At 39.6% G+C, this 18,844-nt stretch overlaps 1 protein-coding gene across 4 annotated transcripts in view; it reads left to right on the top strand.

Annotated features, from left to right (window-relative positions):
• The window catches only part of kcnb1 (potassium voltage-gated channel, Shab-related subfamily, member 1), a 36,841-nt gene extending 18,196 nt beyond the window's left edge, over positions 1-18,645 (top strand). For all 4 annotated transcript variants that reach the window (XM_019359220.2, XM_003448402.5, XM_025907216.1 and 1 more), the window contains one exon: positions 10,837-18,645. In XM_019359220.2, coding sequence (XP_019214765.1) covers positions 10,837-12,753 — 1,917 coding nt within the window. In that variant the 3' untranslated portion in view covers positions 12,754-18,645. The remainder of the gene's footprint in view (positions 1-10,836) is intronic.
• The last annotated feature ends 199 nt before the right edge of the window (positions 18,646-18,844 follow it).

Below are 18,844 nucleotides of genomic sequence, written 5' to 3'. Positions count from 1 at the left end.
CAAAACATTTGATATTGTGCTCATCCTGGTGGAATGATACATTATTTTACTGGACATGACACGTGGTTTCGTCACGGTCTGACACTGAGTTGTTGGGAGCAAAACAAAAGAGATTCTTTTAAGAGCAAAATCAAGTGCTCATAGCTGTCCAATTACCAAAAACTTTAAGGATTTGCATGTTAATTTGAGTGTAACACTCAATGGGATTAACAGCACTCAGACTGAATGGCCGCTGATTTTGGTGCTCTCAAACTGTGAAATAAGGACCGTTATGCTGTTAGCAAGTTGAATATCTGCAGTAAGCGTGTTTGAGTGTAGGATTAAGAGCAATCTTGCTTTATATTGCTCTCGCTCTGCAAATAGAATACATGACATTCACATCTTGCAGGCTAGGTCATGCATAACTTGCCTTTGTGTCTGTGTTTTTGAGCTTCTTTATTTCACTCTTTCACTACCAGCACTGAAATGTTTAAAAGTTCACTGTCACTATCACCATGGTAACTGTCATTTCTGTGAAACATGCAGCTGCCTTCTATTCAAGCATCATTGTTGATTGACGATGTGTGTACGTGTGTGTGTGTTGTTGTTGTGTGCATTTCTGTAAAGGAGCTATGTGTGGGTCTTTTGCTGCCTACATCTATCTTTGCGTTTCAAATCAGTGTTTCACTCGCTTTTAACTTTTCCTTCTGTGCTGATGTGTGCGGAGTACTTCATGATGTTCTCTGATTTCGTAATAAATAAATCATTGTAGAATGGCACACTGTGTGAACTGCATTGTATCAGACAATATAGCAGTGAAATATCTCTGAACGATGTAATAACCTTGCCTCTTTGTTTTTTTGTTTTTGATGAGAGAAGTTCTTAAGGTGTTATTTTTATGCATTTCATAGACAGAAGGAACAGGTGAAGCTTCACCACACATCGCATTAACTACCCTTAACTGTCCTGTAAAATCGTCAGTCTACACTGATACCCACTGATGAATCTTTTAATTCCTTGTGAATGTTTTAAATGCTTTGTAGTCCAAGTTACACTGTTGTTTCTGATGAGAACAGCCTTCTTTGGTGTATCAAACCAGACTGTATACTGTTTCTATTTATATAACCACCATGGACCAGTCAGAGTTTAAATATAGATGCTGAGTCTGGATTCTCTTCTTCATCTGAAATGCATGAATAATTGAGAGGGAGAGGCGATGAGGTGGGATTCATTCAGGAGATGGATGGGGCAAGCATAGATTTCCTACCTACTTCAGTGGTTTACTGAATCGGGTTCTGGTGCACTTTGTGCATGTAAGCACTGCATGAGTTGGGGAAAAGTTTGCCGAATATCCCAAAAATGGCCTGTTTCAGACTTTTCTACTCCCTCAAAGCACATATTTTTAAAAGGCCAAATTATAAAATGGAGAAATAAATACAAGCTCATCACAAATACAACCACTCAAAAGTTTGGGGTTGCTCAACAATGATGAGGATTAATGAAATCTTTCACCATCTATAGTTTATATGCATACTGTTGTATGGCTTTTTGAGGTATTTCCCACTTAGATAACCCTTTGTGTACTGCACATGAGCCTTTCTTAGTCTGAGAATATGCTGATGAATTTCTGAAGAAAGTGCTTTATTTGAAGAGGATTAAGACATTGTAATCAAACATTGGCAAGCTGCGGACCCATTAAATCATATTAGGTATCAACATTAGGTAACAAGATGCGCCACTGGACAAATGGCTGCTTTTATGGTTGCTTATGTAAATATTTTATTAAAAACCATAAATGATGAATGAAAATGATGAATTTTCATTTATAGCATTCCTTATCTTATCTAATAAAAACAACTGTGATTTTCTTTCAAAAACAAAAGGTTTTTTGAGTGGTATAGTATAAAGGCGCACAACTGCTATTAAATGTAGAGAATCACATAATTACATTCCTACATCTAATCTCGAATCAGTTCAAAAAGGTTACAGTTTGAGCATGAGATGTGATATCACTACATTTTTTCAAATTAAGTGGTCTGGAGGAAAAATAAATCACGCGCATGTGATATCCAAACATTTAATAATGTGCTATTCACCTTTGCCTCACTAAGCCACATACAAGAAGGCTAAGAGTACAGTAGAATGAATGTCACGGAAGCAAGGTCACGATACTGGCAGCATCTCCCACGAAGGGCCATGAGATATAAGTTATTCATTTTGGCAAGATGTGGGAGGTTAAGATAAATGAGGCTGTGCTGTTCAAAGTTAAGAAGTGATGTCTGCTGGGGAGACTACAGCTGAGCCACTGCAAATTGTGTGTGCGTATTTCAAGCTATCATGCTGGGGGAAAATGTGGAAGACACAGTCTCCTCCCGTCTCCATGGAAACCCCATCTCTTTCACAGGCAGCGAGGAGGCAGAGCCATTCTATTCGAAACAGGAGTGTGAATTATTCCACATTATTTAGCGCTCACATTATTACTCACATACTACTGACCACTGATAATAACATCCTGAAGAAAACGAAGAACGATGGCGTGGTTTTATGATTCCTGTTCATCCAGTCAAATGGTAGAAGACCTGGTATGTGGCACGTGGTGCAAACATCTGCAAGTAAAGGTGGTGCCTGGCACACTCATGTCTGTTCCCTTTTTAAATAATGATGGGGGCTTTTAGTTTTATTTAAATATTGAGCCACGGTGCCATAGAAAAATATTAACCAGCTGAACTATTTCCTACTGCAGCTGAAGCTCTGCTAAAACGCAAAAAGCGATGTGACACAAATACCGGAGAAACCTGGAGACAGAATAGAGAAAGAAGCAGATGGTTTAAAGCTTGGTGAGCTCTCAGAAAGGTACAAATCAGGGACAGAGGGAAAGAGAGAGGGAGAGACAGAGAAGGAGACTCTGTCAGACTTGCTTTTCACAAGCAGGTCCACGTAGCCACCTCCTGTCGAGCTTCAAGGGGGTTGTCATGGTGACAGTGGCTGGCAGTCGAGGCTGGGAGAGTGTTGCATGGTTTCCCAGTGGCCTCCAATGTGGCTCATGGGATGATGGGAAAGCAAGTCAGCTGTGAGTGGATCTTAGTGAGCAAGCAAGACCTGAATTTACTCAGCCAAAAATAGAGCCCGCTCACCTTTACGCTTCAGACCGTGCTTGTTCAGGTGTTTAAGTTTAAGGAGAGCCTGTCATTATAATGTAGGTCTAACGTGTTTCCCTGGGTGAGTGCTGGCAAAGTTAACAGACAGGGATGCTGGGACTCACAGGCACACTGTTAAAGCAGAAGAGTCTGTTGCTCCTGTTGCTGCTAATGAGACAAGGTGCCAGCCAGAGCACTGGGAGTCAGGGAGTTCCTTAACTGTCACTTGGGATACCACCAGACTTAGTGCAGAGTGAGAATACTAACCTGAATTCAGTTGCATTTAACAGTAATACTATTAATACAGTAATGCATTTCCTCTGCATAAATGCATAGCAGGAGCATCTTTGTAGTAAGAACACAGCTGGAAAGTATTCTTAACTCTTTCCCCCATAAAGATGAAATTTAATGACCTCTCATGTACCTTTGATGAAAGGTTTTGAAACCTCACTAATTTCTGACGCACACCCAGTAAATTTGTTTCTGGAAGCAGACCTGAACTGCTCAGTTCAGAAAAGACAAACAACAGTTCCTCCTATTTGGTGTCCAAGAGAAAAAGAGTTAAAGAACACAGTTTAACCTTTTTATATATCCTGTAAACAGGCTTGTTGGGGCTGGGTAGGTTTCATTTCCAACTGCTCTATAAAAAGCTTTACTCCACCTGTTTGAAACCTCTTGATACTTTAGTTTCAGGCAATGAGTGAATTGGAAATACAGTAATTTAAAATCATGAATAACAGCCTGTTTTTTGTGGCTGTTCATATTCTGAACAGCCACAAAAAGAGGTATGAAATAAAACTACAGTTTTAGAGAATTACTATAACTGTAATTTTAATGTTGCCATGGCTTTTTTCCAGAGCTTTACACACACACACACACACACACACACACACACACACACACACACACACACACACACACACACATATATATATATATGGTGTAAAGTTCAAGGTTCTCTCCTTGCTGTATGAGAACTGGGTTGATAGATGAATGAGCCCGACCCTGGCAAAGCCAATGCAGCGCAAAGAAATGAATCACAGCTGCTGCGACACAGCCAGCATAAAAGCAGGCTGTGGTATCTGAAAGAGAGTGGGTAGTGAAGCACACCCAGGTACAAGCACAAGAAGATGGGCAAAAATAATTTGACAAGGAGTTTGCCCTGTTTCGAGTCCCAAGTGCTAAGGATAGCGTATGAGACAGTATTCCCTCTGCAGAGAATTCCATTTATAAAAACTTACTCTTTTGGATGACTTTTGAGGGCATCCTTCATACCAGTTATGTCCAGGACTTCTTTTTCAAGCACACTAATGAGGGCTGGTGTCACCTTGTCCAAAAAGATGGTGTTGCTCTATGCAGACTATTGTGTCTGCACAAGTGTGCCATGAGGGACCAGTGTGATCTGGCTTTGTTTAGTGTCACGGTGGGATTTCCTGTCACTCTGCTCTTGCTCACATGTTCTTCTCCTCTCCGCTAGATATTAATATCTCTCTCCCTTTGTCCTTTATCCCCTTTATTAGACCATGGCGCATTCATCGGTAGTTGCTGTCATTTTTTTTTTTGGTTAATATAATGAAATCAATTATACAGTATCCACCACATAAAAATTGCAGGGTAGGATCTCGGGTGTGGCTGCTATTAACATCCGTTTTGTCATGTGGACAATTGAGAGTCTAAAAATAGTCGGTTATGTTGTCGATGCCATTAGAATCACATCTAGAGCTCCATTTAACATTTTCCTAACATGCACATGCTCGCTGTCTCTTTTTTCTAGTAAACTGAAAGGTTTTATCACAGATTTGGGGTTCGGTAATCTTATGAAATTAGCACCCCATGACACTGAGCAATTTAAGGAAGTAAGAGATAAAGACAAGCCAGGCAGGGATAGAGAGCAAGCACAGTTTGTAGAGGCAAGGCCATCAGGGACAGAGGCTACTGGGAAATGTGCAGGGTTTCCTAGTGGAACTTAACCTCATAACCATAAGACACAGCAGCACCAGTGTGCCTTCATTAGCGACCTTTTTATAGCTTCTCAATCTATTACCTTCTGCCCTTTTTTGTCCTCCTGTTTCTGTATCTTTTCTGACTCGTTACGATTCTACTGTATCGAGTAATCAGCGGGCGAACTTTAATATGTTGTGTTATACTTGTAACCCACCCTGTTACAAGTATAACATGTCGAGGTTTTCTCTTTAACGGCATCGTGTTTTTTCACTGCATCATCTCCACCCCTTTACTTTCGTGCTGGCTTTGTCAGCTCCACCCTCACTCTCCAGTCCCAGCACCTCTCTTCTCTTCAAGTGTTTGATTCAAACAGATTTCCTCCAGGGCAGGAGGGAGAGGAGCACAGAGGGAAGAAAATAAACAGATAGGGTCATTATTCATGTCTGCCACGATGCTATGGCAACAGTGTCCTCCTGCTCTGATTGGTCGTAGATAAGGTTGTCTTTTGAGCCATCACTTTTACTCTGGGGAGTCTGAATTGTTAGACCATGTCAAGTCCCTCGCTGTCAGTCATTGCTGTCAGTCACCTTCTAACAACCTTTGTTAAAACCCTTCCTTTTTTTGCCTGTAATTTGTGATTTCTTCTAGATGATTTATACAAACAACAGTATATCAAGTGCTCCATGTGAGGCTTTGGTTCATTTGTTGATGTATGTATTACCCACAGATTCAGTTTATGACTGAGGTTTTGATCAAGGAAGGAAGTCACAGTGAAATATTTCACTTTGTACTGTTAGCTATGTTAAACTGCTGGACTGAATAGTATATCTCACCCCCTATGTGGCATTTTGATCCAACACTGCACTCATTTTTGGAGTATTTTAACTATCCTATGATTGATTTCATCATATAACATCCTAACCTCTTTTGTGTGGGCTATTGCCAAAACAGGCTCAGTGTTCTAGCTGCAGCCTCCTACTCATCCTCCAAGTTGTGCTGTTTGGAGCTGGAGTCATTTAGGGTTAATATAACAAATGCGGACTGAAGTTCATGAAGTAAGGAACTAAAGGAATCAGATGTAACATTACATTCATCTTGAAGGCTCAAATCATTTATTATAGTAATAGACAAAGATGTAAGCCATCAGTAAACAGTATGTTATACAGTACTGTGCGTAAGTCTTGAGCCACACCTTATTTTTTTATATTTTGCCAGGAAAGTAGGAAATTGATTTAGCAATTTATTGAAATGTTTATGTTTTATTGCAATGGCAGTGTGTTTTGGAACCATTTTTTGCATATTTTCTGTTTGCCGAGTCTTTGATTTATCATTATAGCCAGCGGATTATTTATTACCAACTGCTTGATTTAAGTTATCGGGCCTGGGAATATTTTGGAGGAAGCGCGTCAGCTGCAAACTAGCTTGCAGGTTACCAGGGTAAAGGAGCTGGAGTTTTCATTGTCTTCCCATGTTTGTGTGGGTCATTGTTTGTGTTCTCACAGGGCACTCCAGCTTCCACACACATTCCAAAAACACCCAGTTAGTGGGTCGGGTTATTTGGTGATTCTAAACTGTCCATAGGTGCAAAAGGATGTCTGTCTGAGTTACCCCACCTCTTGCCCTGTGGCAGCTGGGATAGGCTCCACACCATGGATGGATGGCTCTGGCTCCTTGGAAGCAAATGAGGGTTGGCTGAAGACCTCTGCACAGTACTGTATATAGTATGTGGAATTTTCTATCAGTCACTGTAAACTAAAATAATGCAGCATACAGTATATTAGTTTATGACAAATACACAAAATCTACACCACTGGATTATGTTGCCTCTGTGATTCATCATCACTCAAGTCAAACAGGGACAGGAGCCCCACTCTTTTACCTCAGCATTAAGATCACGAGAGACCTGGTGGATTTGTTCCCTTTATCCCCAATTATAGAGGAAAGCTGGAGACTTTTTTCCAAGCTGTTATCACTGAAATGCACACAGGGATAGTCAGCGTCTGACTTGGATATTTTTTTATAACAGGTATGAAGTAGAACCATAAAAAAATAATTTGTATATTTTACACATATTCTAAGTGAGTGGTTTTCAAAGTGTTTTGCCTTAGGCAACCAAAGTGTGAGCCAAAATTTCAAGGCATATTTATTTATATCTGTAAAAAATAGCCTCTGTAATTAGATCTTCGTTTGAATTTTATTTTGGACAGTCTATTTGCAGCTTCTAAAACTAGCTTACCACCAGCAATTATAAATGTTGCAAATACCATGTTAGACACTTTCACATAATCCAGGTCTTTCTGCTTCTGGTTCAGAATAGGTTATCTTCTGAGGAAGGCCAAGTTTCTTTTAGAAACGTTTACATGTACCCATTTAGCTTGTTGCACCAAAAACTAAAGCTTCTTCTAAACCTTACTAACTCAGGCTGAAGGCTGTTGACATCTTCGGTCCATACTAAAGCCAAAAGACAAGTTGCTTTTTTCATGGTTTTTCTTTAGGTGTTTGTTTGTCTGTACTGTAGTTAGTTGAGGTCTGGTTCACATAAGAAAGTGATTAAGTGAGTATTAATCTTCTGGCTGTAAATGTTTCCTAGTCTTGTAATTATAGCCATCCAACTGACAAGAGTTACCTTTAACAAAAGTTTTTCAAAGAATGAAAAAAGTGGAGAAGAGCCTATTTAAGACCAGTCAGAACAGAAAGCCACAAACTCGATATCAGGAAAATATGCAGTATTCAATAACATTTTCAAGATCACTAGGGGGGAGAAGGACAAAAATAAAAGAAATATACGCAAATATATTCATCTACAGTCCTACTTTTTTTTCCTGTGCCTCTCACTTGGCACCATAGCCAATTGTTCATTGTTACAGATCAGTAAGGGCTGCTACCGTTTTGGTATAGTTTCCTCAGCTTCACTGTTTGCCCTTAAGAGAAAAATGTCAGACACAAATAATCGTGTTATCATTGTACAAATGGGCAGGACTAATAGTGTTTTCTGCTCATCTCTTATATTAATGTTATCATTTTATAATTAGCCATAGCTGTTAGCCACTATCTTGTGACAATAACTAAACAAACTGATTATAGCTAAATGGCTAATGTCAGTGTGTGCACTGGCCAGGTTAATGCTTATGGTAATTAATACTTAAATTTTGTTGAAACAGGAGTTTTGCTGACCTGTTCCATAAAGTGTCAGTGTTCATCAAGTTTGTTCTGCTGCTCTTCATGTGTTCAGCTGCTAGTGAGGGGAGGGGCGGTGTGTCTGCCTGTCTGGGTGTAAATGTGTGTGAGCTGAAAGAAGTGAAGGTGACACTTTTGCAAAAGAGTTTAATCTGACAGTAATTTCTAGAATCAGTTGGTAGTAGATGATCATTTTTGACAAATGTTTTAGGTTTGTTATGCTGCCTACATTATTGACAACCCAAAAACAACGGCCACTGTGTGTATCAAATGGTAATATAAGTATCAGTTCTGGCGACAACCCTAATCAGACTAAACACTGTTAAATCAATGGTCAATATGTGGTCGGCCATTTTTGTTTTGATTAAAGGAAGTTTCCAATGCTATTTACACTATCTACTGTTACTATCATTTTTTCCTAACATTTAAAAATATTATTGAAATTCTGTGCTGCTAAATTTTCCAGTTAAAACATCCTTGTAATGGTCAGGTGTTGAGGACAAGTATTTTTCAGCCAGAGAAGAGAATGACAAATAGTGAACTCAGCTGTTCATTTTTCTTCTTTAAAAAGTATAATTTGCCCAGAACTCACTGAACTCGAGCATATGAGTTCAGTGAGTTCTGGGCAAATTATACTTTTGCCCAGAACTATTATGCTCTTAAACCTTCTTTTATTATTGTGTTTATTTCCTGTTTTTATGCTTGTCTTTTTTGCTCTTTACAGTGTCCTTGGGTGTTTTGAAAGGCGCTTTTAAATAAAATGTATTATTATTATTAGTAACAGTTTTTCTTTTTAGAATAGTTAGCAACTAAAGTTCTTTGTGCAACAGATACATTTAGACATCTGTCTAACTTAGTAGGAAATGAGGTAAATAAGAGAAAAACTCTGCTTTATTTACATCATAGTCCATCTGTCTTTGTTTATCTAACCCCTGACACTATTTCTCGGCACAGTGTTCCTTATTAGACCATTTCGGGAGCTACTGTTCCACATGACAGTTCGAGGACTAAAATTTTAAAGTGTCATACTAAATCAATCAAATCAAACCTCAAGATTTCATTCAAGTGATTTTTGTAAACTAACCTTTAATATGTGACAGTTTTTTGTCTTCTACAAAGTTAGATTTAAAATCATTCTGACTATTTTCTTTTTGTGAGCTGGGCTTAATGGTATATCGCAAGCTGGATGGCACTGCAACATATTCTCAAGTATTTCTCATACAGTATTACGCAGTCATTTACTCAGATCAAACAAACTCAAGAATAACACACTTCAAAGCAAACGCAACCATTTTTTTGTTTACACAATGAATACTGGTTGATGGGGGTGCTGTCAATGCTCAAAGAGGTGTAGTCTGCCACCACGTACGTGCTTGTTAGCATGATTGGTGGAGAGTGGGTGGGGTAGCGTGTGTGTGTGTGTGTGTCAGGGTGCTGTTTTTTGACAGACTTCCCAGTTCTGTGTACTGCGTAAAGTGAATCATCAGCATCATCAAGTGCAGTAGATTCTGGGGACATTCTGCTCCTATGTGGTTATTGCAGGTTCATTTTCATTACATGATGGTGTCAAGTGACGGCGAGTGAGAGGTCTCTCCTCGGTAATTCTAGAGAGACCATAATGGGAGAAAACAGTGTAAAACTACATGTGGATTATGTTTTACCCTTATCCTACTCTTAAATAGAGAGCACGGAAGCCTTTCAATTGGTCACTGATTTCATGGCTAGCAAGTAGGTTCAGCACTCTGTGATAATGGTAGGCTCATCTTAATTATCTTAACATGACAATTTCAGCGCAGAGGTAAGTGCTCAAGAGCCCATTTGAGCTCTCGAGGGCTCTGTCCAACCTCCAGTTTGGAAAATGCCATAAAATATAATAAAAAAAAAACCTTTCTACACCAAAAATAAGCATTTACTGTTTTACCCAGTTCCCAGTTTTATGTTTTAGAAAATTATTCAGTGAGTCTGATATGTGCTGCTGTGATACTTTTGTTTTTGTTGATTGGTGCTAAACATAATTGTCCACTTAAGCACACTCACTCATGTGGATCAGCCTGATAAGTGAGTTATGAATAAATAAGTGGTCCAAGTTTGTCTAATCCATTAGCTCTCAGGCAGTCACACTGTCAGTCAGGCATTTATAGAAGGTTTATTTAAACTGTTACAGTTTAATATTCACTTGCATATAGCTTCATTGTGTGATCAGGTAATAAAAGTATGTTAAAGTGCACACTTGACGATGATTTCAATTTCATAGTTTCCACTTAACGCAGCTTTCTACTTCAAGTTTAAGTCATTAAGGCGAAAGAATGTTTTTAAAAATAATTCCAGTTTTATGACTCATGCAACATCGTACACAAAGCTGTATATAGAAAAAGGTAAATCATACCAAATTTGTTTTGTCTTTAAAATAGTACCACTTCTTCTAAATACACCTGAGTGCAGTTTTCAAGGTTTTTAGCAGGTTTGCTGTTCCCAACATCTTGAGCTCGCTGAGTGTCTTCGATGTCTGCAACAAAACCTCTCAAGTGACCAAAGTTTTAATTACTGTAAGCCATTCTCTGATGCATAAAATCTCATATTGTCTAATTTTGTCTTTCAGATACTCGCCATCATCTCCATCCTCTTCATCGTGCTTTCCACCATTGCCCTGTCTCTGAACACCCTACCAGAGCTACAGGATACAGATGAGTTTGGCCAATCCACAGACAACCCTCAACTTGCCCACGTGGAGGCTGTCTGCATTGCCTGGTTTACCATGGAATACCTGCTCCGTTTCCTCTCCTCCCCGAATAAATGGAAGTTCTTTAAGGGTCCTCTAAATGTTATTGACTTGTTGGCCATCCTGCCCTACTACGTCACCATTTTCCTGACAGAATCCAACAAGAGTGTATTACAGTTTCAAAATGTTCGGCGTGTGGTTCAGATTTTTAGGATCATGCGTATCCTACGTATCTTGAAACTGGCTCGTCACTCTACAGGTCTTCAGTCTCTGGGTTTCACCCTTAGGAGGAGTTACAATGAGTTGGGCCTACTTATTCTTTTCCTTGCCATGGGTATCATGATTTTCTCCAGTCTGGTATTTTTTGCTGAGAAGGATGAAGAGGATACAAAGTTTAAAAGCATTCCAGCTTCTTTTTGGTGGGCTACAATTACTATGACCACAGTGGGCTATGGTGACATCTACCCCAAAACTCTCTTGGGAAAGATTGTGGGGGGGTTATGCTGCATAGCTGGAGTACTTGTGATCGCTCTACCTATTCCTATTATTGTAAATAACTTTTCTGAATTCTATAAGGAACAGAAGAGGCAAGAAAAGGCCCTTAAAAGAAGAGAAGCCTTAGAAAGGGCAAAGAGAAATGGCAGCATTGTCTCAATGAACTTGAAAGAAGCATTTGCACGTAGTGCAGAGCTGATGGATGTGGTGGTGGAGAAGAGTGAGAGGCCTCATGACAACCACCTCTCACCCAGCCGCTGGAAATGGACTCCCAAGAGGGCTGCATCAGAGACAAGCTCAAACCGTTCTTTCAATGCCCAGGAGTTAGGCTCTCCCAGCAAGGCCCGAGCCACCAGTCCCCAGAGGTTAAATGTTCAGAAACTAGAAGAGATGTACAACCAGATGGCAAAGACACAGTCACAACCCAACCTCAATGCTAAAGAAAGGGCCTCCAGAGTTGGTAAACAGAGGGATGAGATAGAGCTGGGGGCTATACATGACCATGGTCAACCAGCCCTAGGAACCAGGGATGGAGTTGGAGACATGAAAAGCTTGTCCAGCATTGACAGCTACATTAGTTGTGCAACAGACTTCCAGGAGAATCCACGCTTCTCCCACAGTCCTGCAATAGATCTTGGTCTTCAGGAAAGCAACCGCTTCTCATACAGTCCAGCGACAGCATTGTCCCAGCACACCAATACAAAAACTGGCCAGCAAACAACAGGGGACCGTGAGCCCATGCTGACCCCTGTGTCTGTCACAAAGACGGACAACACAAGGAAATTTTTCTTTTCTGGAAACTCCTCAAAAAGCCTTATTCCCAAAGGAGGCTGCCGCAGCGACGGGGAATCAGGACTTTCCCCACTTTCAGACAGCTCAGTTGTGTCAGACCACTCTCTATTAAGCCCTGAAACCTCTGCGTACACTACTGCCAGCAGCAGGACCCCACCAAAGTCTCCAGAAGGCACTCCCCTGGCCCCAACTGTCTTCACCTTCCATGACTCCTCCATCAGCAAATACATTGATGCCGATACAGACGATGATGAGCACCTCCGTGACATGTCTGACACCAGTCCCTCTGAGCGTCTCCTGGCTGATGCAAGCCCGAAACGCAGCATTAATATAAATTACCAGAGGGGCACTAACCATTTAGAAGCAGCCCAGAAAATGCTGGGTCAGAATTGTCTGTTCCCCCTAGAAGGGATTCGTGGGCTAGCTCATGAAAATCACATAGGACCAGAGATGGCACGTAGACCAAAGGCTGAGAGGGGACGTCAAAATACTTTGGATAAAGGCCTCTGAGGTGCAAGTGAAGCAAAAACTAACAGCAAGTTTGGGACAGAGTGTTTTTGGTAGAGACACCTTAAAGGCTAAAACACTCCAAGCCAGAGACAAAGGAAGGAGAGACAACCGGTCTCGCTAAAACATTTCATAAATTACCTGAGCATGCCACTGGGCAATAAGCCTTGGGTGAACATGTGTAGTGAATACTCTGGGAGAAAAACATTTCTTAATTGGAGAATGTCACTGCCCCTCCTTCAGCTCATTCCTATAAGGAGATATTCCACACACACAACAAAAGAGCACTCCCAAGTAGCCAATGGGTCTGTTCAGAGATGTAGAGTCATCAGAGAAATAAAGCTGTAGTTATAAGTGCGAAACCCAGCTAAATGATGGTTTTAGTTGCAGGGGGTTATCTCTAAAAAATCCCCGCAGCCACTTTCCAGAACTGAGTCCCGGTTGATTTTGTAGTCTTGAAGATACAGGAGAGGACCTAGAAGCCTATAAGCTACTTACTTGTGCCCTCCATTCCCAAACCTGGCCTTAGTCATTTACATTCGTAGGGGTGTGCATGTCTGCTTATATGTGTGCCTGTGTCTATAAGAGACAGAGCAAGAGAGAGTGAACAGTAATGAATGGCCAAATGATAATTCATGTACACACACTCTTGAGATTGTCTAGCCTGATTTATTTTTCTATAGATAAGAGAAAGTTCCTATTAGAAATAAGTACATTTCTGGTCTGCTGTGTCAAAATCACATGTGAAGGTTCAGTGTTTTGGCACAGACGCTGCTCCAGCTCATCATGCATTATAATGACCACTGTTTTTGTTAACAGTGCTTTGCTAACTCATGTTAACATGTCTTGGTGAGAGTGAATGATCGAATGACGGATAGATTTCCTAGCACATCAGAATCTTTTTTTTACATTATTATAGTTGTGGACCAAGAGGTTTCTTTTTGACATGGGCTAACAAAAGAAAGAATTATGCTGATTGCTGCATAAAATGCACATTATGAAAGCATGCGTGTACCCAGTCTCATAACATAAAATAACATGATGATTTGCTTGTCCATCATCTCTAAATAATAAAAAAACATATATAAGGAAATCCTCCTAGCCTACTGACATGATGTTTAGAGCAGTTGTTCAGCATGCATTAACCTTCGTTTGACCAACATAAAAGCAGCCAAATTGTTCACAAATGCATGAACGATATGTGTATAAAACAGCAAAAGCAGGGGAGTTATCCAATCCCTATTTTGTTTCTTAAATGATAAAAAAAATATAACAGCACCATCCGCAACCAGATCCAGCTTACCATTAATTGGGTGCAAATGCCAGAACTGATAAAACTCATGCATGAGTGCACACACACACACCGGCAAACTATACATCCAGGTACTGAAGGAAATTTTCAGGATACCATAGATATGTTTAGTTTCCATGGTGATAGCTGTTGCCCTCAAATGTTGGCAACAGCTAAGCAGTGATTTGTTAATTGGAGTGGCGAAGGTCGATTTACATGTAACATATGCTCACACACATTTACGAATCACACACAGAGACACGTGAACCCATAAAGCGACAGTAGTTGCATGTTAGCTGAGCCACTCCTCACTGTGCATATTCATGAGTACTGTGTAAATCTAACATTATAATATAAGGACTTTGTACTTTATTATTTATGTTCATGAATTCAGTTTTAACATGTGTTCTGTTATTCCCTGGATTGACAGACACAATTCTCCGTACACCTGTGTGATTACACTGCTACATAGTATAGTGAGGACCAGTCACTTAACAAGAATTGCTGCACTCTTCATACAGATTGTAGATGGTGAGAGAGGCAAAACAGAAGTGGTCCTCGTGATCTTAAAAATATATTAAGTGCTACTTTACACGCCAGATTGTATATGAAACATGGACTTAGCCAATGTGAAATCAGCCACTGGTGCCTGGAGCATTTTAGCCTCTTTTCCACTTGTACCTAGTTGGTTTGACTCGACTCAGTTTTTAGAATTTTCCGTTAGGTGGTGGTTCCTGGTATCAGGTACTTTTTACCCCTCAACCGTAAAAGGCTGATATGGTATTGTCGTCACTGGCGGGCGAGCAGTGTGGTCACCCAAGTTGTGAATGTGACCACTCAAAACGAGGCGATGTTGACGTTCATACCGTAGGTGCACCTAGCAAAAATCTCAGACGAGTTGGAATGTCATGACCTCCATGTCAAGGTCAAGTTTAGAGATTAAGTTTTCTGAAAATCGTATGAATGTAATAACTCCAGATAGACCCCACCTAGGATATTCCAGTTTATACCATATCTGGATCTACTGGGAGGCTGAGGGATGTCCACCAGTATTTCTAGTACGTTCCCAAGTGAGCTGAGTTGAGCTGAAAATGTGACGTCAACAGACTGCATGCCACTGATTAGCCAGGTAGTGACGTCACTGGATGAGTCATGAGGGCGACTCCTTCACGAGAATCAACCAAGAGTCCACCACAGCGGATTAGCACCCTGTCCCTAGCATGCTTTTCTGCCATGCCAACTCTTCTCATGTCCTTCTTTACTACATCTATGAATCTTCTCTGTGGTCTTCTTCTTTTTCCTCCTGCCTGACCCGTCAATCCTGGTCACTCCCAATGCTTCCACACTTCCCTTTCACATTTTGCCGTCACAAATCACCCATGTTACTCACCTCCACCCTGGCTGCACTCTCTTCTTCACCATCCATTGCTGTGGATGGTTGACGCCAGGTATTTGAACTCATCCACCTTCACTGCTTCTGCTCGTTGCACCTTCACTGTTACGCCTGTCTCCATCGCATTCACACACATGTATTTTGTCTTGCTTCTACTGATTTTCATTCCTCTTCTCTCCAGCGCATACCTCCACCTCTCCAGGCTCTCTTTCACCTGCTCCCTATAAAATGAACACCATGATTGATAAGACTTAGAAGATGGGATAGCAAACATGAACTCATAAACTAAGAGAGCAATGACTTTGTTTTCAACCAATGGACATTAGAAATATTAAATGTTTCAGCACTTATGTATGTGATTTACTTTAAAGCTAAGTCCATCTTTTATATACAACATTTCCACCCATTAACATAAGCTGAGTTACAGTATCAAGAGTCCTTCCACAATCTCTTGAAATCTAACTTCGAGTGCAAAAGTACAAGGTTTTTGTAATGTCTTTAAAAATCTTTTGAGTAGGTACAGTACGCCTTCTGTCATCACATCTTTCACAAATGTTAACAAGATGAGCAAAGAACCTCAGTGCCAACAAAATATACTGTCAAAAGAAAAAAGAATAACTTTAAAATCTTTCTCAGTCTTTTCCTGACACAAATATACTGGCAAACGATGCACGCAAATAAGAGCATTGCACTATTATAAATCTATTTTTTCAGAATTTATCCAACCTAAGTTGATTGACACATATCGTTTTAGTGTTGTAGTTTAGAGTCTAATCACAAATCCTGATTTCACTTCCTGTTTTAATCACAGAGTTGGACCATTTCATATTGCTCTCCCATAGTGAGAGGAGCTGAGGTGTGAAAGGAATACCAACGACTGTGAGAAACAGAGGGAACTGTGTGTGTGTGTGACAGAGAGAGAGGGGGAGACTGCTGTAAAGCTGGGGAATTATAGCAGTGTGGTTGCTGCTTAATGGAAAAGAATGAACTGTTTCCAATATGAATGTGCGGGCTGGGGGAATCCTGCCTTTTGTTTTCTCTCTATTCCATCTACAGTCCTGACTGTAACATGCAGCAGTAATGCAGATTGCAATACAAAGAAAATATTAGAGTTGTGTGAGAAAATAGGATTATTTTCAGTCGATGTTTTTGAAGTGCAGCTTTATTTATAGCTGGGAAAAGAGATACGGGAGGAGCATTTTATGAATCGTGTTTAGTATAATTAAGCAGATAATTGTCCTGAGAATAGCTTCATCTCATTGACTCACGTTGTATTACACCTTTACATTTTTCCCGTGTGTGTAGATATTCTTTTTTTGATTTAATGTCTTTCTTTATTTGAAGTACCAAAAAAACAAAAACAAAAAAATCCCCCACAATGCTAAAGAATACAATTATTACCCACAAACAGCTGTTAAATAGATTTTTGTTATAAGAAAATATCCCGTTGCACAACAGTTGACTGTGGGTATTGAAAATGATCCAGATGGTCTCTGGTAATGTTCCTTTGGTTACGTTCCTACATGTATACTGTCCAGTAAATGTGTGTAATTCTTCACATTTTCCTGAGGTTGAAGTCACAGGTTAAATTCCCAAAGGAATTCATGACACATTTAGTCTAACAGATTTTATTTTCTTCAGTTTCAACAAGAAAAAATACAGTTCAACTTATTTTACCTGATTATACCTTACTGTCCATTTTGATTTTGTTACTTGAGTCAAGAAAAAACAAAAAGCAGCCAGACAAATATTTTAGGGTAAATTAAGACATAAATATGAAATATGAAGGGCACTGAGCTCACGCAACCCCTCCTTAAGCACCACGTGAGCTTCTGTCCTATCATTTAGGTTTTCTATATTATTGTAGTCAGGGACCATTTTTCACTGAAATATCTCTCAACAATGATGACAATCAATATATCACGAATAGGCAGCAAGCACTAGTGTAGAGACCTGAGATTTATATTACACAAATGCACAACCATGTGCACACACACACTGACAAGTACTGAAATCCTGACACTAGCATTCTTATAATTAAGCTTTTAGAAAGGAGAGAGCAAAGAAACATCAAGTATGATGTTTGATTTCATATTTAGACTGTGATACTGTGACACAATACCACCATAATAATAATAGTAATAAAAAAGTGTCATTCATTTCTACATTTAGCTTCATTTCATTTTATTTGGACACTTAAATCCACTCGATTTTCAAGGGAGCCGTTCAAATTAATTGAATCTAATAGTATAGCAGACCTTTTAATTTCACCGAGGTTCCCTGTGGAGCAATCTGATGTGAATCAAAGGACTAAACCATGACTCTTTATCAAGACAACACAATCTAGTGACTTCTTTTACCTCTTCTTTATTGATACCAATTAAAATTAAGAGCACAAGTTCTCTAAGATTTTTATAAGTACAATTCCTAATCATCCCATATGACTCCCAGCTGTACAGTATTACGCATTTAGTTAAAATCTAAAAGAGAATTTGATTGTTGAGCTAGCTGCTAAATTTAAAAAAGAGGTTAAAGGAGTTTCCGTTCTTTTATTTTCTTATTTCTTTAATTTATTCTTCAAACCCCACAGGACTTTTTCAAGGACGTGATAGTTTCCAAAACCTGGTGAGAACTACTGCTTTAGCAAGTAGTCCAATTACACATTCTCTGAATCTAACACTGTATTACAGGGTTGGGGTCGATTCAGGTGGTGCACAAGACACATCACACGTGGCACTATAATAAAAAGCAGTATTAAAGCATGAGAAACGGACAAATTCAAACATAAACTATTTTTTTCCTATAATTTAAGCTCTCAGTGGAATTGACCCCAACCTTGCCTAAGCCATCAGTCTTTGTAAAGTACACTGTTTCCAGGGAATTGAAAAAAGATATTTGAATGACCTTAGCCAGCTCTTATACAATGTTGTTTGTAGGTCCCGAGGCTGTCTGTTTTGTAAAACAAAAACAAAAAGAGAAAAACATTTTTACCTGTTGACTTTCTATGCTGTTGTTTCTGTATAAATGTTCTATTGTTCAGTGCATGTTGTAACTTTGGCGTTGTAACTGGTTGTGATTCACACAGAGCCAGTACTTTTCATGTTAAAAGAAAGTGTCTCAATGTCCCAAGATATTTTTATTTCTTAATAAAAAGCAACGTTTCCCTTAAATGAATCAAAAATGAAATAAATCAGATCACTTTACATTTTGATTAAGAATTGTTGGCTTTGATTTCACTGTTTCCAGCACATAAATAGTTCAACTAATGTTATTTTCTGATATATAGAAAATTATACTAAGCTGTTTGAGAAAGCTACAGTTGTGCATTGATCAGCACTATTCATATAAACAGGTTTAGTAACCATTATTCTGCCTGGGTGGATCAGGAGACCCTGAGTCCTCCTTTAGTC

This window comes from Oreochromis niloticus, linkage group LG5 (assembly GCF_001858045.2).
Source record: "Oreochromis niloticus isolate F11D_XX linkage group LG5, O_niloticus_UMD_NMBU, whole genome shotgun sequence".
In the NCBI taxonomy this organism is placed as follows: Eukaryota; Metazoa; Chordata; class Actinopteri; order Cichliformes; family Cichlidae; genus Oreochromis; species Oreochromis niloticus.
This window is presented reverse-complemented; position numbering and strand designations above follow the sequence as displayed.